General features: G+C 45.6%; 1 protein-coding gene across 1 annotated transcript in view; it reads left to right on the forward strand.

The window, feature by feature from the left end:
* Positions 1–21,252, forward strand: part of ADGRV1 (adhesion G protein-coupled receptor V1) — a 470,004-nt gene that overhangs the window by 319,621 nt on the left and 129,131 nt on the right. The window contains exon 84 of the mRNA XM_038765531.1: positions 5,518–5,634. Within this exon, the coding sequence (XP_038621459.1) occupies positions 5,518–5,634 (117 nt within the window). The remainder of the gene's footprint in view (positions 1–5,517; positions 5,635–21,252) is intronic.

The following is a 21,252-nucleotide window of genomic DNA, read 5'->3' on the forward strand; positions in this document are numbered from 1 at the left end:
TCTATTTGCTGTTATAGTGTACTCTCCCAAATGCTTCGTACAGAGTTTTGCACACAGTAAGTGCTCAGTAAATACAACTGAATGGATGACTCCCAGGCTTGCTCATCTCAGGGAGAGTAGTCAGTCAATCCGTGGTATTTATTGAGCACTTGCTGTGTGCAGAGCACTATACTAAGCATTTAAGGCTTTAAGCTTACTCAGGGGAGACAGACCTTAAAATGTTTTATGAGGAGTAAGTGTGCCTAGCGGAAAAACATGGGCCTGGGAATCAGAAGAACCTGGATTTTAATCCTGGCTCTGCCACTTGTCTACTTTGTGCCCTTGGATATGTAATAATAATTGTACTATTTGTTAAGCACTTACTATGTGCCAGGCACTGTACTAAGCGTTGGGATGAGTATAAACAATTCAGGTTGAACACAGTCCCTGTCCCACATGGGCTCACAGTCACTTCAATTCTCTGTGCCTCAGTTCCCTCATCTTAAAATGGGGATTAAGCCTGTGAGCCCTATGTGGAACAGGGACTGTGTCCAACCCGATTATCTTGTATCTTCCTCAGTACTTAGAACAGTCTCTGACATAAGCAATGCTAAAAAAAATCCCAGTTATTATTAAATTACAGATAGAAATGGCAGAATATAAGGACATGTACCTCAGAGCTATGGGGCTGGGGGTGGGTTGAGTATCGAAGTGCTTGCAGGGTACAGACCTAAGTCACAGGTTACCCAGAGGGAGGGCAGATAGGGTAGAGAAGTGACAAGGTTAGCCAAGAAATGCTTCTTAGTGGAGATAAAATTTTAGTAGGGCTTTGAAGATGAGGAGTTTCCCATCAGGGCTGAAAAGACCCCAAATGGTGGTGGCTTTTCTGGGCTGTTTTCTCAATGAAGCCTACCCTCCCCTGTTCCTATTCCCCATAAAACACATGCCACTCTTCACCCCCGTGTTCCTGATGCAAAGTTGGCCCCAGTGATGCTGTCTGTTTCCCCAGTGACTGTCCTGGGCTGAGCTGTTTTCCTTGTTTAGCCGCTCGGTCCTTTCCAGGGCAAATTGGCGTGGCATCCTGAATGGCCTTTCTGGCATGTCCCTTGTGCCAGAGCAGTAGTCCCTGCCCGGGGAGTGTCTGGATTCTTGGCCGGCTGCTTGGCGCATAGCTAAGCTTAGAACAGAAATCTCCCTTGAGGACAGAAAGTCCAGCCTTTCAACCAGCTCCCTTGCAAACAGGAAGAGCCGCTCGCTCAAATCTTTGGACGAGCGGGAGTAGTCTGGAGCAGAGGGCTTCACCCACTTCTCAGATCAGCCTGGCCCATTCAATCGATTGTATTTATTGAGCGTTTACTGTGTGCAGAGCACTGGACTAAGCTCCTGGGAGAGTGCAGTTTAGCAATGTAATAGACACATTCCCTGCTCACAACAAGCTTACTGTCCAGAGGGGAAGAAAGACGTTAATAAAAATAAATTTCAGATATATATGCAAGTGGTGTGTGGCTGGGATGGAGGCGGAGGGGTGCGGGTGAATAAAGGGAGCAAGTCAGGGCAATGCAGAAGGGAGTGGGAGAAAAGGAAATGAGGGCTTAGGGAAGGCCTCTTGGAGGAGATGTGCCTTCCGTAAGGCTTTGAAGGTGGGGAGAATAATTGTCAGATATGGAGAGGGAGGGCATTCCAGGCTAGAGGCGGGATGTGGGCCAAAGGTTGGTGGCAAGGCAGATGAGATTGAGAGTCAGTGAGTACGTTGGCATTATCCACTATTCCCACTGCCCACAGACAATGCTGCGAGGATCAGAGAAGCTCTGAGTGATGATTGATCAGGACAGGCAGTTTGGCATTACACTCAGGTATCACTGAGATGCTTTTGGCCTCATCATGGCAGCTTCTCGGTGTCATCAGGACAGTGCTGAGAGCTCAGCAGTGCCAAGCTGCAGCAGGTCTTGGGTAACACTGGCTGCATTCCCGGTAAGACAGAGGTGCTGTCTCTACCCTGGTTTCAGGCTCTTATGGAAATGCAGGTGTCATCTCGGGGGGAAGAAAGAATGCCTGGCGTGGAATGGGACAGTGTAGGAGGTGGGGAAGAAGGCTCACCTTTCCTCCATTTCAGAAGAGTGTGTAGCTCATGTTCTGGAGCCTGAAGGAAAAATAAAAACTGTGTTGGGTGACTGGTAGTCATGTTTTTTGCTTAGTGCCCGCTCTGGGCCATGTCCTCTACTAAGCGTTTACAAAAGCATAACAGAAGCAACCAACTTGTCCTCTGCCCACAAAGAGTTTACAGTCTTTGCCCTCTGGATTTGTGATCCAACTCGAGGGTCAGAGACTACTACTGCAACTAATAATGCCGGTCTTTGTTAAGCACTTACTCTGGGGGAGATAGAAGCTAACTAGGCCAGACAAAATCCCCGTCCCACATGGGGCTAACTGTATAAGGGGGAAGGAGAACAGGTAGTGAATCCCCATTTTAGAGAAGAGGAAACTAAGGCACAGAGAAGTTAAGTGATTTGTCCAAGGGGTTAGAAGCCGGGCTTAGAACCCAGGTCCTCTGACTGTCAGGCCCCTACTTTTTCCACTGGGCTACACCGCTTCTCCCAGCATGGCATAACTGCTAGGAGGCATAACCATCTCAGTACCACTCAACCTGTCCACTCGTGGCCTAACCACTCTCCCCAGGCTTCCAGCACCTCAGGCAGGGCAGGACAGGGTTCTGTGTGCCAGTCTGCCACTGGCATCCAATCTCCTCTCCTCTTATCCATCCTCGTGCACAAAAGAGATCACAGGTTGCTACTTCATGTCGATATAGACCCCACTCAATGCATTACTGTAAAGTCAACCTGGAACCTATTCAGATATCTATCCTCCATTGGACAGTGTGATTCTGATTTAGAAAAAGACTCAGTGCAACTTCTCGTTTCGTTAATAAAAACTAGAGAGACCACTGATGTCAAGAAGGAAATGTACTTCACAAAATAAAGCTGGCAATGTTTTATGTTTTATAGAAGCCAGCACTATCTGTTAGGAGAAATCTGTTTTTTGAATATGCGATTGAGTTTTGGGGCAAATGGTGAGGGTTGGGTTGCTTCAGACATAAAATGCATGACGTATGTAAATAAGTGTCAGACTACAAAAAAATGCCATTACTGGGCCCAGCTAATGGTTCATCCTGACCAATATGCCGTCTCCCTCAAGGGCAGCAGGATGACAGTGGTAGGTGTGAGATGATTGCCCTTCTAATGATGAGTGAAACCCCAGGGTACTGTCTTAGCATATTCTTCAGTTCTATCTCTGTGGCAGCCGATTGTGCAGAACCCCTTTCTATACTGTGAGCCCACTGTTGGGTAGGGACCGTCTCTGTATGTTGCCAACTTGTACTTCCCAAGCGCTTAGTCCAGTGCTCTGCACACAGTAAGCGCTCAATAAATACGATTGAATGAATGAAGAACATTTTCCAGCACGTGCTCTGAGACGTCCATGTAGGTTAGACTGCAGATGGAAGATTTCCAAAGGCATATGTTGGAGTTGTTCAGCTACCAATCCTGCAACCTAAAATAAATACTATCCTTTTTCCCTTCTCTTTCACTGCTTATTTTTACTATTAATAATGATAGTGATAATGATAATTGTGGTATTTGTTAAGCGCTTACTGTGTGCCAAGCACAGTTCTAAGCACTGGGGCAGATACAAGCTGATCAGATTGGGCACAGTCCCTGTCCCACAAGGGGCTCATGGTCTTAATCCCCATTTTACAAATGAGGTAACTGAGGCATAGAGAAGTGAAGTGACTTATCCAATGCCACACAGCAGAGAAGTGCCGGGAGCCAGGATTAGAACCCAGGTCCTTCTGACTCCCACATCCAGGTTCTATCCACTAGACTATGCTGCTTCTCTGGATTCTAATCCTGGCTCCTCCATGTATCTGCTGTGCAACTTTGAGCAAGTCCCTTCATTTCTCTGTGCCTTAATTCTCTCACCTGTAGCGTGGGGATTAAGACTGTGAGCCCCCTGTGGGACAGGGACTGTGATTTGTTTGTATCCACCCCAGCACTTAATACGGTGCCTGGCACATAGTGCTTAACAAATTACACAATTATGTTTTATTATTACTATTATTATTATTCATTGAGCACCTACTCTGCCAAGTGCTTGAGCCAGTGCAATAAAGAAGATATGATCCCTGCCCTCAAGAAGCTTGCAATCTAGGTCATTTATCCACAGAACACCCGCAGTCAAAGATATGAAATCCTCCTGGGGCATAATTGGTTTCCTTCTTCACTGACAGACAGAAACCCTTCTTTGCCTTGTTAAACCATCATGGTGTTAAAATGTAAAAATAAACTGCAGGATAGGCAATATTTCTCATCTTTCCCAGCTCCACTCTTGCTGATATTTCTCTGTCTTGGCCAGCTCCAGAGGTGTAGGGCGAACCTTCCACTGGGGTGAAGGAAACGATTGAAAATAAAGCCCAGGGTTTAAAATTTGAAGGTTCCAAGAAAGGTCCATGCCTAGAGCTCTTCCATTCTCTGGATTTAGACAGGACAGCAGCGTATAAGGGGCATGAAACATGAGGAGTTTATCAAGTGGACCGATATTTTTCTGCATGCAATTTGCACCTTATAGATACTGTTAAAATGAATGCATTTCTTAATGTGTAATTTTATTTCCAAAGAGAAAGCAAGGAGAAGAATGGTTTTAGTTCCAGGGGGCTCAGGAGACCTGGGAAAAAAGACGGAAACTGGTAGTTGGTTAGTTTTGAAGTGAGGAATCAGGGTTGAGACTATTGGGAACAGCTTTGCGTAAGATTGAAAAGTGAACAAACAGTCTGAATAGAATGTCTGAAGGAAAACAAGCCAGTGAAGGAATTTAAGAAATGGGAAGGTAGGTCTAGAGCAGATGGCTTTCTTTTCCATTGGTCGGAATGAAAACAGATTTAAAAGTTTGGTTCGGCAAATCAGGAAGATATGAATTCATTTGTAAGTTGTTCTCAAAAGCCAGAGCTGCATTTTAGAACTAACTGGTGTTTTTATCAAAATTTCTTGTTATAAAGTGCATACCAAGGACTCCGGAGTCAAGTGTAATCAGAAGGATTTCGGAAGGTCTACCTTGTTTTACATTTGTCAAAGCAAATAAGTTAGATGCTAAGTTAGAGGCTGCCAAAATTGAGAGGAGGATGTGAAAATATTCATGAAACCAGCCAAAGTTCTGGTTTTGATCTCAAAAAATGATTTGGACTCCAATCTTGTTTTATAAATGAGAATATTTTTTGCCATTTCTGGTGGGCCAAGGTTTTGGAAATGAGCAACAGAAATGTTCACTTGGAGGATTTTCTTCTGAGAATACCCTTTTCGTATCATCAATTCCCGATATCCGTCCGTTTCTCAAAATATTGACTTCCTTCTATCACCACCTGTTTAGCAGGGCTTTACGATTCTAGGGCTCTAGATTTTCTGATTTGGGCTGGAGTTTATCTGCCGAAGGTCTACGAGTCTTCCCTTGGGCAACTTTTGTAAAACGGACACACATGTTTGTTTCTTGCAGGTGGCATTTCTGGCTTCCGCGTACGTGAGTCGCCAACTGTCAGAGGAGAGCTGCTCAGCCCTGGCCGCCGTTACCCACTACCTTTACCTCTGCCAGTTCAGTTGGATGCTCCTTCAGGTGAGTTCCTCTCTTCCTCAAGAGCTGAGACATTTCAGCATGCCAGCCTGACAGGTCCCACATTGCAGCAGCTCTACAGAGCTGGTACCTTTCTCCCAGAACCCAGTGAGGCGGAGTGGGGAGTGAGATAGCACATGCTAAAAAGACACCTCGCACCCCCTGCACCTGAAAAATTTATCTCTGTTCTGATAGCATCCAAATTTATTGTGGTATTTGTTAAGAGCTTAGTATGTGCCAGGCACTGTACTAAGCACTGGGGTGGGTACAAGTAAATTGGGTTGGACCATGTGGGGCTCACAGTCTCAATCCCCATTTTACAGATGAAGTAACTGAGTCACAGAGAAGGGAATTGACTTGCCCAGGGTCACACAGCAGAGAAATGGCAGAGCCAGGATTAGAACCTTTGATCTTCTGACCCCCAGGACCATGGATACACTTCTCAAACCTGTATTTTCATTTGGTGCTTTTATTACCAAAGCACCATATATTAGTTCTCACAACAGCCCCTGCGAAGTAGAGCTCAGGTATTATTCCCAATTTATATCTGGGGAAACTGAGGCACGGGGTGGTTAAGTGGCTTGCCCAAGGCCATGCAGGGAATGGGTGTTAGAGCCAGGACTTGAACCCAGTACCTCTGGCTTTCAGGACTGCAGCTTTACCATTGCGCCACGCTGCCAGACACAGTCCCTGTCCCACACAGGGCTCACAGTCTTAAACCCCATTTTAAGAGATGAGGTAACTGATGCACAGAGAAGTTAAGTGACTTGCCCAAGGGCACGCAGCAGAGAAGTGGCAGAGCTCGGTTGAGAACCCAGATCCTCTGACTCCCAAGCCTTGCTGTTTCCCCTAGATCATGCTGCTGTCAATCAGTGTTATTTTTTGAGCGCTTTTTCGTTGCAGAACATGGAGCTAAGAACTTGTGGGAGTACACTAGATAAGCAGACATGTCCCCTGCCCTGAAGGAGCTTACAATCTGCAGGAGAATGTGTTTTGTGCGCTTACATCTGGCCTTAGGGCTAGGGCATGAGTTCTCAGGTGGTGCCATCACTGGGGCAGGAAGAGGCAAGGCCGGATTCCCGAAGGAAGAGTACTGGGGCAGCGGCTCAGGGAGGATCAGCTCAGTGGGGAGGGAGCAGTTTGGTCTTTTAAGAAAAATGTCACCCACTTTCACCGGCAGGGAACAGGGGGTGCTGGCAAGAAGGAGAATTGAATCCTAACCAGTCAGAGGCTTGAGATTCCATCACCTAGGTTTGCCCTTTGGTCTCTTACTTCCAGTGTCTAGCTGAAAGAGTCACTTAGCCCTGGTGTATTTCCCAGTTATAAAATAGAGAGAATGAAAATGCCTTTAAATGATAGGATTGAAGAGGACCTATGAAACAATCCTTTCCTGCTAATTAAAGGGATTTTTTAGGTTTTTCTGAAATATTGTACTTTCTCATTCTGCTTAAGAAGCCTGAGAACCCCTCCTCGTAGTAATGATCATTTTCCATAACCATAGGATTTATTGAGCTTCTTCTGGGCATTTATTGAATAACTAGTTAGGTGCCTCAACTCTTTCAGCCCACCAGTAGATCGTAAGCTCCCTGAAGGTAGAGACCACATCTTTTTCTTTTATCACGCCCTCCCAAGTGCCTTGTGGAGAGCTTTTTTCATTCATTCAGTTGTGTTTATTGAGCGCTTGCTATGTGCAAAACACTTGGGAAAGTACTTTATAACAATGAACTAGACACATTCCCTTCCCACAACAAGCTCACAGTTTGTGAAGCAGCATGGCTTAATGGGCAGAACACGGGTCTGGGAGACATACGGTTGTGGGTTCTAGTCCCGGCTCCGCCATGTGCCTGCTGTGTGACCTTGGGCAAGTCATATCACTTCCTCTGTACCTCAGTTACCTCATCTGTAAAACAGGGATTGAGGCTGGGAGCCCCATGTGGAGCAGAGACTGTGTCCAACCCCATTTCCTTGACTCTACTCCAGCGCTTAGTACAGTGCAAGGCACACAGTAAGCACTTAACAAATACCACAATTATTATTATTATTAGAGGGTACACAGAAGGTGCCCAGTAAATTTTGTGGAGTGAATGGATAACTTACTGAAGAAGTTAATGAATTAACAAATCAAGAGCCGTTTTCATTTTCATGTGAATCCATTTGTGATGACTAGAGGCGAAGACATGTGTGAGCTTCCCTGAGGACCCACTTAACTGGGATAACAGCCAAGCTTCTGACCTAACTGTAAGATCATCAAGGAAAGCCTCTTTAAACCCACCCATCCTTAGTGAACAAGATTGTTGGGCAAAAGATTGTGGGTATAAGCAGCTAGGGAGCAGTGTGCCCTGGTATCATAGCAACAGAACAGCTCATCCCCACCCTGGCCCATTATCAGTCAATCAATCATATTTATTGAATTGCATCTGCTCGGTGAGCCTCTCCAGAGCTGCAGCAGGCCAGCACCAAGCTCAACACAGTTGGAGTCACATGAGTCTGAGAGAGTCTCCTTTTCAATTCCCAAATCCTGCAGGAGAACTATCCATTTTCCATTTTAATTTGGTGAGCTCCAAAATGGCCCCACTCTGTGCGTCCCAGAGCCGCACTCATCAAAAAGGAAGGTTTAGTGGTTCTGTCAGTGGCATCGAGGAATCTTGGGAATTTTAGTCCTCGGCTCCAGAGACCAAATTAACAGGTGTGGGCATAGGCCTCTGTGCAGCCATGCAGAAGCGTCAACTCTCCTTCTCAAAGCTAGCCATGCTAGTTCATGAAATCTTTCAAAACTTGGGAGTTCAGTCGTATGGCCCTGAGCATTTTCCCAGCGTAGTTGGGCTGCGATCATTGTGTCCCTTACTTTGCAATACAGAACCATCCATCTTTCTGTCTCCCCCACTAGACTGTAAGTTCCTTGTGGCCAAGTATCAGGTCAGTCTTCCATTGTGCTCTCCCAAGCACTTTACTACAGTGCTATGCATTTAGTAGGTGGTCAATCAATACCCCTTATTGATTGATTGAATCCCAGGGTGACAACCTCATTTCTCAAGTAGCGGGGCCATCTGGGATGGAGTTACCTCGCTGGGATCTTCCCTCCTGAACAAGGGGGAAAGTTCACTCTTCCAATTCCTGTGTGATCTAAAATCATAGTTGAACTCTCAACTATGTAAGGATTTTAGATCCTTTAATATTTTGACTTTATTACCTCCTTTGAGATAATTCACTCAATCTGAATGTCTGGTTTTGAATTAAACAAGCATTTCAAAATGAGACCAAATTGAAGCAAAATGGAACTCAATCATGTTTCATGTTCTTCACATTAATATGGCAGAAATGTTGCTAGGTTATCACAAACTTCTGTGCCTGTGGAAAAACATTTTTAACCAGTTAGTAGTCCTCTTACTGCCCCCATAAGGGAGAAAACTGGATGGAGGAAGCTTTGGAGAGGAGGATCAATCATTCATTCAGTGGTATTTATCTAATACATAGTCTGCACAGAGCACTGTGTATTGAATGACTGGGAGAATAAAATCAAGTAAGGAAACTTAAATCCTGTTCTTCAGGAGCTTACACAGTTGGAGGCGAGTGGCAGGGCAGACAGACAGTAAATTACAGTAAGTGCTGTGGGAATGGGGAGAGCTGGCATTGACTGGCAGTAGCCTTTTCGCCATGGCTCTCAGAACTGGCTCTCAATCAATCAGTCAATGCCTGCCCACAAGGAACTTGGGAGTCTACAGGGGAGTTTAGAGTCTGCAGTCTTTCTGCCTCTTTCCCACTTCACCTTCCCTCCTGGCTCTACTTTGGGATGTGTTCAGAGCCCATGTCGTATATGTTGTGCCCGATATGATTCCTTAAAACTTATAGGGGGTGATGCAGCAGCTGGCACCCATCTGAGGGGTGGCTTAGAGTGAAGTTCTCATTTTCCCAATTACCACAGCACCTTGGCTAGGACCGCCCAACAGGGACATCACCCCAGGTTGAAGCCACAGGTGAAGCCACAGGTGTTAAATGAGTGCCTTCAGGCAGGCTGATTAAGTAAATTTATATTTAAGAGCAAGCAAAGAGAATGAGAACTAAATAGCCGGCCCAGGAAAGTACAGATAAGAACACCTGGGAGCTGTGCCTTTGAAACAGTTTCTCTAATCAAAGAAATTTGCTATTACTTACTGACACCCATCCTGTGCCAATCCTGAGTTCCTTGGTAAAATGGATACAATCTTTAGGAGAGATCAACCCAAAGGAATAGGTTACTGCCAAAACATTTTCCAAATCTGTTACCTCACAACAGAAAACAGTTTCTAACATGTTACCTTGACTAAATTTCATCATGTAGAGCCTAAACAGGCAGAAATCTTTGCCTAAAGCTTTTTTTAGGGTTGTTATTTTTATTTTTTTGGTGTTCAATAAGCACTTAATATGGACCAAGCAGTGTTCTAAGCTCTGGGGTAGATACAAGGTTATCAGGTTGGACACAGTCCCTGTCCTACGTGCGGCTCACAGTCTAGGTAGGAGGGAGTAGGGTTTAATCCCCATTTTTCAGGGGAGGAAACTGAGTCACAGAGAGTTGAGTGACCTGTCCAATGTCACACAGCAGACAAGTGGCAGAGTCGGGACTAGAACCCAGGTCCTCTGATTCCAGGTCTGTACTCTTTCCTCTAGGCAATGCTGTTTCTCTGCTTCTCCTGAGAGCCTCAGTTCTGTATCTCCAGATGTAATTTTCACCACCAATCTGAGTTTTCCTGAGCTTCCATAAATTAAACATGAACTTGCTACGTGGAGCCATTTGCCCATCCAAAGAAGACTTTTAACCCTGTGTCAAACCTGGGAAAAGATCGTTTGGCTCCCCATCCCTTCACTTAGCCAATTGGTGAGGATTGTGCTGTTCTTTGGTCAGATGCCTGATCATTGTTGCAGCATAGCAACAGGAAGGACAGGCTAAAATTAGCTAGACCATCCATACTCCCCTGATTTAATTTGGGGACATCAAAGGAATTAGAGACAACAAACCGGTAATTATCAGGATAGAAATGACACTTCACAGGAAAAGCGGAACTGTCCAAACTTCAAGCAAAATAACCTTGAAATACCTCGGCAACTGCCTTCCTGTGACAGTGAGCGAGATAAAACAAGACAGGTGACCGTGGGTTAAGGAAGGCTAGGCAAGGCAAGGACGGACTGTGACCCCGCCTAGTCTCTCATCTAAATGTCTTTGGTAATGGATGGAACTAAAAGGATCAGGAGACTCTGACTAAATGTGGGAGATAAATCAGTTCATGGGTTCTAATGATGTAATGCGTAGCCTAGTATCAAAGCACAGCAGAAATACGAATACAAGGCCGTGCAGCCTGGGGGCTTAAAAAGTAGCTTATTTGCAGAATTATTCAAACAGTATATGATTTCTAAAAGAGAACATGCATGCATCCAAAGCAATGTTTCTTTACGCCTTTCCATTGGTACATATCATGTCTGTCTCTACATATCTGTCAGTCTATTAGACTTAATTCCTGGTGTCATACTCTCCTAAGTGCTTAATAAAGTGTTCTGCACACAGTAAGAGCTCAATAAATACCACTGACTGACTGATGGATAGAGAAGGCATAACTTTTTTGTTGCTGATTTTCCAAGTGCTTAGTGTGGTGCAGTGCACCCAATGGCTACTTCATCATACTACTACTGCCACTAGTACTTGTACTACTACTAGTCGTACTGTTTTTATGCTATGGAACTGTGAACTCCTGGTCGGCAGAGAATAAATCACCTATTTCAGACTCCACAATCAGTGCAGTGCAATGCACACAGTGGATGCTTCATAGATGCTACAACAACTACTACTGTCACTACTGCTACTACTACTAATAATAATAGTTGTGGTATTTGTGAAGTGCTCATTATGTGCCAAGCACCACACTAAGTGCTGGGGTAGATACAAGGTAGTCAGGTGGGACACAGTCCCTGTCCCATGTAGGCTCGCAGTCTAAGTAGGAGGGAGAACAGGTGTTGAATATGTTTTCTATGAATGAGGAAACTGAGGCACAGCAAAGTGAAGTGACTTTCCCAAGATCACAGAGCAGATATTAGAACCCAGGTCCTCTGACTCTGAGTCCCATGCTTTATCCAGTAGGCCACCTGCTTTCCCATGGCCTACTAGCCACAGGGAAACAGTACTACTACTACTATTATTCCTAGGTATCCATGTGGGAGAGAGAGCACATAGACATACACATGGCCACTCTCACATCCAGGGAAATTTAGAACTGGTGTGGGACATAGCAGCATTTACCACCTGCTGTTTTCAATTTTACCATTCTTGATTGTGATCTCCTCGAAGCCTCTGTCCTAGCACCACCTCCACCCCATATCTAATTGTCTAAATCAAACCAGTCTGTTGGACACTGTCACTGCCTCTCAGTTCAGTAAAATGGCAGATTGCCTAAGGTTTTGCTTCATTGTCCCTTAATGTTTCTACCTTGTTAATGGCTCCTTCTCCTTGCTCATGCTTCCTCCATTTAAGATAACAGTTGTGGTATTTGTTAAGCGCTTTCTATGAGCCAAGCACAGTATAACCCAGCCCGCACACTTCACTCCTCTGGTACTAACCTTCTCACTGTGACTCTATCTCTCCTGTCTCTCTGACGACCCGTGGCCCACATCCTACCTCTAGCCTGGAACACCCTCCCTCCTCAAATCTGCCAGACAGTGAATCTCCTCAGCTTCAAAGCCTTACTGAAGGCACATCTCCTCCAAGAGGCCTTCCCAGACTAAGCCCCATTTTCCCTCATCTTCCACTCCCTTCTGCGTCACCCTGACTTGCTCCCTTTACTCTTTCTCCCCATTCTCCACCCCACAACACGTCCATATGTACCTGTAATTTTATTTATTTGTATTGATGTCCGTTCATTTGTATTGATGACTGTCTCACCCCACTCTAGCCTGTGAGCTCGTTGTGGGCAGGGATTTTCTCTCTTTATTGCTGTATTGTACTTTCCCAAGCACTTAGTTCAGTGTTCTGTATGTACTAAGCACTCATTTAATATGATTGAATGAATGAAATAATGAATCAGTGAATTCTAAGCGCTGGGGTGGTTACAAGTAAATTCGGTTGGACACAGTCCCTGTCCCAAGGTGGGCTCGCAGTCTCAATTTTACAGATGAGGTAACTGACGCATAGAGAAATTAAGTGACTTGCCCAAAGTCACACAGCTGACAAGTGGCAGAGGCAGGATTAGAACCCACGACCTCTGTCTCCCAGGCCCGGGCTCTTTCCACTAAGCCACGCTGATTTATCCAGCCTGACAGGGGAGGAGCCGTAACAGAGGGCCAGACCTTCAGAAAATATGCACGTGAAATTTTGACAAATAAGAACCAAATCCCCACTTACAACGTTCAAGCAAAACAGAAGGTGCTAAGAAAATCCAGATCTGGACAATGACCCCCTGAGGCAATTTTATTGATTGCTGCCTCTCTCATCAAAAAATCAGAAAGACTCGAGCTCATCAAGCCCATTGTTGGGCAGGGATTGTCTCTATTTGTTGCCAAATTGTACTTTCCAAGCACTTAGTACAGTGCTGTGCACACAGTAAGTGCTCAATAAATACGATTGAATGAATTAATGAATGAATGAATCACAGTCTCAGTTACAGATGAGGTAACTGAGGCCCAGAGAAGTGACGTGACTTGCCCAGGGTTATACAGCAGACACGTGATGGAGCCGGGGTTAGATCCTGTGGGGCTGTCATCCCAGGCCCAGGTTCTACATCATATTGCTAAGATCTCAGCTTAACAGCTGTTTGGGCATCCCGCTGTTGGCCATTTCTCATGTGTCCCATCCAGTGGGGCTGTCATGGTTCGAGCATTTGGACTGGGCCTGCTCTTGGCTCCGCAGTCTAGGCTTCCCAGAAGACCCCACTCACTGGAGCCATCCCACTGCTGGCCCTGGGCGAATGGTCCATCATGGACTACATCTCTCCCAGGGTCACTGGGCAGAGGTGGTAGAAGGACAGTGGTGGAGGAAGCCAGTGAGTGCTTCCCCTTTCTTCAACTCTGCTTCAACTGTGATTGTACTCTCCCCAAGCACTTAGATCTGTTCTCTGCACACAGTAAACTCTCAATAAATGCAATTGATTGATTCGTTGGTTGATTGGTTCCCAAGTCTGCTGCTGCTTTCTGTCCCTTCTCCCCCCTTTTTCTCTTGGTCTGCTTTTCTCTGCACCCACACCTCTAGTTCTGCCCCCTGTCCTCATCTTTCTCATTCTCCCCTCAACCTTTTATTCCCTTTTCCGTCTCCTTGTCCTTTTTTTTCCTCCACACCCACAGTTCTCTCTGGTTTCGCACCTTTTCCTCATCCCTTTTTTGTCCTGCCTAACGTAACCAGTGTTGCTTCTCATCTTCAACTGAACAGTCGTGGTCCCGAGCTGCCCTTTGCAAATGACCCAGATGTATCCTTGGGCCCAGTTTCCATGCCAAATTGATCCTGGATGCCCTCTGCTTCAGTTATCAGGTTTCCTGCTCGTGGCTCCTTGGAGAAATGACAATTAAAACGGGCACATACATTAATAGGGCTTCAGACTTTCAGATGAAGCTGTTTTGGGGTAAAGGTGGGCCGAACTGTGACCTGAGCCGTGAATATTCTTATCGAAAAATGACCAGCTGCTTCTCCTCTCCAACCTAGAGTAGTTTCTAGCCTACTTTACTATCTTAGCTGCCTACGTTCCTGCGTGAAGACCCTGCCTGAGGTATTTCCAGCATAGAGAGAAGATTGTTTGTGTGTGCATATGTTAAAGTTAACTTTCAAGTGGTTGGGAAAAGCCGCAGCGTGGCCTAGTGAAAAGAGCACAGGCTTGGAAGTCAGAGGCTGTGGGTTCTAATCCTGACTGTGCCACTTGTCAGCTGTGTGACTTTGGGCAAGTCACTTAACTTCTGTGCGCCTCAGTGACCTCATCTGTAAAAGGGGGTTGAAGGCTGTGAACCCCACATGGGACAACCTGATACCTTTGTATCTACCACAGTGCTTGGCACATAGTAAGTGCTTAACAAATACCATTGTTATTATTATTATATGACATCTGGTTCCACACTGGGAGTGATTCCAGAAAGCTGGGCCCATTCATCATCAGTGGTATTTGAGCACTTTATGTGTAAAGCACTATACTAAGCGCTTGGGAGAGTACATTACAACAGAGTTGGACCATTCCACTGCCACTGGCAGTTTGGAGAGGAAAGTAGAAAGAGGCTGAGAGAGTGAGAGCAGTATGAAGAATCAGTGGGGAAACAGCTGTCATCTCTGAGCTCTAGGAAGCAAATCAATTCATTGAATGATGTCAGAGCCTTTGCCGTAGAAGCACTCTGCGCATGAATTGTAAAGTAATTCTTAATGGGTATAATGAAGTGTAGGTGTGTCTCTGTGGGTAAGGGTCAATATGGTTGTGCCTGTAAATATACTGAATATATTGAGGCATCCTTGTGCGCAGCTGAATTAATCTATTAATCTATTAATTCCACCATAGGGTCAGGCATATTTTTTAATCAGAAGGAGCAAACCTTGCTCCAAGCTGTAAGCACATGTTAGCAAGTAGTGCCCTGGTCAGATATAATACTGTTTCTATAATAGTAATGATAATAATTATGATAATATTTGTTAAGCACTTACTGTGTGCCAAGCACTGTACTAAGCACCGTGATAGATAAAAGATAATCAGGTTGGACTTAGTTCCTGCTCCGCCTGGGGCTCACAGTCTAAGTAGAAGGAAAATACCCCAGCCTTATTTCAAAACCCCCCAAAACCCTGCTGCCGAAAAAAGCACTCTGATGATCAAATTGCATTTCTGGGACCCTGCTAGATTGTAAACTCCATGAGTTCAGGGATCGTGTCTGCTAACTCTTTTGTACTCTCCCAAGTGCTTAGCGCAGTGCTTTGCACACCCAGTAATTGCTATTGATTGATTAGTTGGTTCCCAGCCCAGGTTCCTCACCCTGTTGCCAATCAGTAGGAGCTCAGAGCAGACAGGAGAATGTACCACATTCTGAGGGATACTGCATGTCTCTTCAGCTTCCATTCCCCCCGCCCCTCTCCAAAGCGGTAGCCATGGTATTGATCTCCCACTGAGTGCAATGCACTGTACATACCCTTAGAAGAGTTACTCTTCCCCCTTTCAAAGTCTTGTTGAAGGCACATCTCCTCCAAGAGGCCTTCCTTGCCTAAACCCTCTTTTCCTTTTCTTCAACTCCTTTCTGCATTGCCCTGACTTGCTCCTTCATTCATTCCCCATCCCAGCCCCACAGCACTTAATCGTATTTATTGAGCGCTTACTGTGTGAAGAGCACCGTACTAAGCACTTAACATATCTGTAATTCATTTTTTCACGTTAATGTCTGCCTCCCCCTCTAGACTGTAAACTCATTGTAGGCAAGAATGTAGTTGCTGTTATATTGTACTCTCCCAAGTGCTTAGTACAGTGCACATAGTAAGTGCTCATTAATTGCAAATGAATAGCGTTAGCTGACAAATGAGACTGATTTGGTCATGGCCTCTATAGAAACAGCTTGGTTCTGTGCGGAGTTTTTTTTAAACGTACCAGCTTTTGTCTCCATACAGACTTATCCTATGATTTGGATATTTTCCTACCTAGATGATATTTATTAAGCCTGTTCTATGTGCCAAGCGTGCATTAAGTATTGGAGTAGATAGATACATGCGAATCAGATCTGCTGTACCACGTAGGGCCCTCTTCGAGCCCAAGCTCGCTAAATAGCTGCATTTCTAATTCTAGGACTTGGCAACATAGATACCTGGCTCCTCTTCCTCTAGGGCTTAGTTAAAGGACGTGAAATTCAATCACCGCCATTGACGAGAATCAATATAAGGGATTGTATGGAAAAGCTTCACCCATTTTTCATCTAGATTTCTAGTATTAATAGGTCGGCTTCCTCCACCGCTCCGTGTTGAGTTTTAGGTCCCCGAGATCTGTTAGGACAAAGTCAATCGATGCCTTAATCCTTTTAAGAGGCTGTTTACTCATAGAGTCTTCCATCACCTTTTCTTTACTTGAAGGCTAATCTCATTCTCCCTTCCCCAGGACTGAACCTTCCCGTCGGTCTGGTTTAAATCTTGTCAGTCCCTCCGCCATTCCGGTTTGGAAACTCCCTTGGGTAGGTTCCTCTTGGGGAACCTTGGCACTCTGATTGTTCACCATTCCCCTGGGGAACTGACCTGCCCGTGCCCAGCCTGTCAGAACAGGCCTCCGTGTGGGGATCCGCCCGCCTATTGGGGTGCTTTTTCAGGCCTCTCAGTGGGATGGGCCCAGAACGCTCATGTCATCCGACGGGCAACTTGTCAGTGGAGAAACACCCCACCCTCCGCCGCCCAGTGTGGGGGTTGCCAGAGACCTCGAAAAGGCCCTGGGGCACATCTTGTCCATTTACAACCACCACCCCACCTCTTCCAGCAGCAGCTGGCCCAAAAGGCTGCCCCCCTGGATGGCGGTGGTTGTAGTGGTGGTGATGGTGTGCCGCCGGGTAAACATTGAGCGAAATGTCCCGCAATGTGCTGATTGCCATTCAGAATCTGTGCACTCCAAAACCTTCAAAGCCTTCCCTTTCAGACCAGGTTTTGTCAAGCTTGGGATCACAGACAGCAAGCTCTTGGGGCAAATCTGCCCACAGTTGCTGGCGATAACAGAGTGGCAGGTGGTAGCGATCCCTTCTCTAATGAGGTTCTGCTGGGAGGCCCAGTGGCCCTGTTGGGAGTAGCCCTCGTGAGGGTATACCCAATCCAGCCAGAACTGGTTTTAGATGTCTGGAACAAATAGGGGCTGGAAACAGACTTTCCATTGCCTAGGCCCCAGCTCATGACAGTCATGGGGAAACTGTGGTCCTTCTTGTAGTCCCCTGTCTGGGGACAGAATCTGCAATCCCTGGGGAGGATTGGGTTTTCCTCTTCTGGCAGGCTCCAGGTGAGAGCCAGCGACTGGAGTCAGGGGCTGGCGGAGCAGTGGCAGAGAGTTTGGGAGGCAGAGTGAGAAGCAAACAACTGAGGAAGGGACCTCTAGATATGCGATCTAGAGCATCGACACTGTTGTTGAATTTGTTTCCTTCACTGAATTGGCCTAGGAGCTGAGAGTTATTATTAGCAAAGATGAGATAAGGTCTAGGCCCATGAGAAGTTTACGGGCTAATGAAGCTGGGAGAGGCTTTGCATGGTGTTGCTTTCTCTGTTCCTGAAAACTGGTTGCAATGGCATTAATCTCCCTTCATGCACAGCCTTTTGAGATTTGTGCTGTTTCCAAAAAATATTAACTGTAGCAGTGCCTAAACTAGCCCCAATATGTATTCGTTTGAATTGGGATAGCATGTGTCCTCTGTGGCCGGAATCAAAGAATATTTTAAAGGTGAGTAAACATGTTACTTGACTTTTGGTGTAATGGTGGGAAGGAGGGAGAAAAGGTGAAAAGGGTGGCAGGGAGCAAGGTTCCTGAGAAAACGAAAGAGGGATGAAACAAAAGGGAATAGGTAGGATGGGGCAGGGAAGGAAAGGAAGGTTTAGGTTTCCCAACTAAGCCCGCTTTTCCATTTCTTCCACTGCCTTCAGACCTTCTTCATTGCCCTGGCTTGCTCCCTTTATTTATCCCCCTCCCACCCCACAGCACTTACATAATATTCTTAATTTATTTAAGTTAATGTCGGGCTCCCGCTCTAAGCTGTTTGTGGGCAGGGATTGTGTCTGTTGCACTGTTATATTGTACTCTCTCAACCAGTCAATCGATTGATTGAGATTAACGGCCTAAAAACCCGGTCCCTCATCACAGAAAAGTTTTGTGATGTTAAACACAAGTGGGTGGCTTGCTGTCTTCTTGTGGCCCCTTTTTTGGTCTTTTTTTTTTCTTTCTCTTTGAGATGGCCCCAGTGATTGCTGTTTCTCTTCCATGGATTGTGTGTGAAAGAGAGAGAGAGTTTGAGCAACCCTTTGCCTGGAGTTTACATTCTAAGGCAGCACATGCTACCTAGAGGCTAAGATTCACCTCCCACCAAACAAGTACTAATCAATCAATCAATCAGTCATATTTATTGAGTGCTTACTGTGTGCAGAGCACTGTATTAAGCGCTTGGGAAGTACAAGTTGGCAACATATAGAGACAGTCCCTACCCAACAGTGGGCTCAAGGGTCGCATTGCTGGATTCTGAAGAAGAAGAAAAGTGACCTCTTTGTCCTCCTCTTCATGTGATGGGGTTTTCACCTCCAGTCCATTAGTGGAGGTGACACAGAACTACCAGTATTTGTTCTTGTATTAGTTCTAATGGTAAGAAGCAGCGTGGCTTAGTGGATAGAGCATGGTCTTGGGAGTCAGAGGTGTGGGTTCTAATCCGGGCTCTGCCATTGTCAGCTCTGTGACTTTGGGCAAGTCACATAACTTCTCCGTGCCTCAGTTACCTTATTTGTAAAATGGGAATTAAGAGTGTAAACCCCATGTGGTACAGGGACTGTGTCCAACCTGATTAGGTTGTATTTATCCCAGCACTTGGAACAGTGCTTGGCACATAGTAAACTTCATTCATTCAGTCAGTCATATTTACTGAGCACGTGCTGTGTGCAATGCACTGTACTAAGCGCTTGGGAGAGTACATTATAACAACAAGCAGACACATTTCTCCCCACAACAAGCTCACTGTCCAGAGGAGGAGACAGATATTAATATAAATAAAGGCTTTGCACACAGTAAGCGCTCAATAAATACGATTAATAAATATGGTACATAACAGATGTATACAGTAAATAATAAGAATAATGGTATTTGTTAAGTGCTTACTATGTGCCAAGCACTGTTCTCAGTGCTGGGGTAGATACAAGGTAATCAGGTTGGACACAGTCCCTTTCCCACATGAGGTTCACACTCTTAATCCCCTTTTTATACCTGAGGTAACTGAAGCACAGAAAAGTTAAATGACTTGCCTAAGGTCACACAGCAGACAAGTGGCAGAGACAAGATTAGAACCCACAATCTCTGACTCCCAAGCCTGTTCCCCTTCCACTAGGCCATGCTGCTTAACAAGGACCATAATTAGGATTATTATTACTACTTTTTGGCTATTTCCTGGACTAGATTTTATGTCCTTTGGGGGCAGGGATCAAGTCTACTAACTCTATCATGCTGTAGTCCCCCAAGCACTTAGTACTGTCCTCGGGCCGCACTAAATGCTCAATGCACCCTTCTGACTGGCCTGGGCAAGCCAGGTGCCTGGAAAGGTGGGGGTCCCCAGCCTCAAGAGGTCACAGATGGCAAGCTCTGTGAGCTGACTGTTGATCTCTTCAGTCCTGAGTTAATTGTCCTTTGTAGTTTTCCTTTCTCATGGTTCAAGGAATCTAACAGAGTTGACCAAGTAAATGTCTTCCCCAGTGCTCGCATTCCTTTACATTTCATGACTTCTCATCATGCCAAGGCATTTGGAGTTTGAGTTGCCGCCCAGTGTCTTGAGCTCTTTGGGGGAAAGTGACTCCTTAAATCTGCCAAATAAATGTTCCTCTCTCTTCCTTATCTCAGCTTGTGGTAAACGGTAGGGAGCTTGCTACAGGGTTGGAAGGATAGAGCCAGTGGAGGATTTATTTAGCTCCCTTTAAAAAGCAAATTTGTTCATCCTGTAGGCTTTGAAAATGGTGCCCTGGCCTTTGTCATCATCAATTATTGCCAGTTTATTGATCATTTCCTTTCCTGTCCTCCTATCCTGCACTGGCTTAGTGGAAAGAGCATGGACTTGGGAGTCAGAGGTTGCGGGTTCTAATTGCGGCTCTGCCACTTGTCAGCTATGTGACTTCGGGCAAGTTGCTTAACTTCTCTGTGCTGTAGTTACCTCATCTGTAAAATGGAGATTAAGACTGTGAGCCCCATTTGGGACAACCTGATTACCTTGTATCTACCCAAGTGCTTAGAACAGTGCTTTGCACATAGTAAGCGCTTAAATATCATCATCAGTATTATTATTAGTATTGTTATTGCATAGCTCCCCTTGAAGGGACTAGTGTAAAAAGCTGAACAGGTAGAACTCGGGAGTGCAGCCCAGCATGACTGGAGCCATTCCCAGCCTTGCCGCCATTTCCCCCACTCCAATTTTCACTTGACTTAGCACCTAAATGCCTGTAGACCGACCCTGCTTGATTGTAAACCCACTGAGGGCATGGAGGGTGGCCAATTGGAACAAGAATGGCCCCGGGAATCAGAGGATCTGCATTCTAATGCCACTTGGGTCATGTTCACGTTGTGGGACCTTGGACAAGTCTGTACCTTAGTTTCCTCTACTGTAAAATGGGGATTTAATACCTGTTCTCTTTCCTCCATGAAAAGCAGCAAGGTGTAGGGGAAAGAGTATGGGCCTGGGAGTTAGAGCACCTGGGTTCTAATCCCAGATCTGCCATTTGCCTGCTGTGTGACATCAGGCAAGCCACTTAACTTCTCCGAGCCTCAGTTCTCTCATCAATAAAATGAGGATTGACTGTGAATCCCGCGTGGGGCATGGACTGTGTTCAACCTGTTTGCCCAGCACTTAGAACAGTGATTCATACATAGTAAGAACTAAACAAATACCATAATCATTATCATAATTAATTATAATTAGATTGTGAGCTGGGTCTGAGCCGATTACCTTTTATCT

This window comes from Tachyglossus aculeatus, chromosome 23 (genome assembly GCF_015852505.1).
Source record: "Tachyglossus aculeatus isolate mTacAcu1 chromosome 23, mTacAcu1.pri, whole genome shotgun sequence".
Classification (NCBI taxonomy): Eukaryota; Metazoa; Chordata; class Mammalia; order Monotremata; family Tachyglossidae; genus Tachyglossus; species Tachyglossus aculeatus.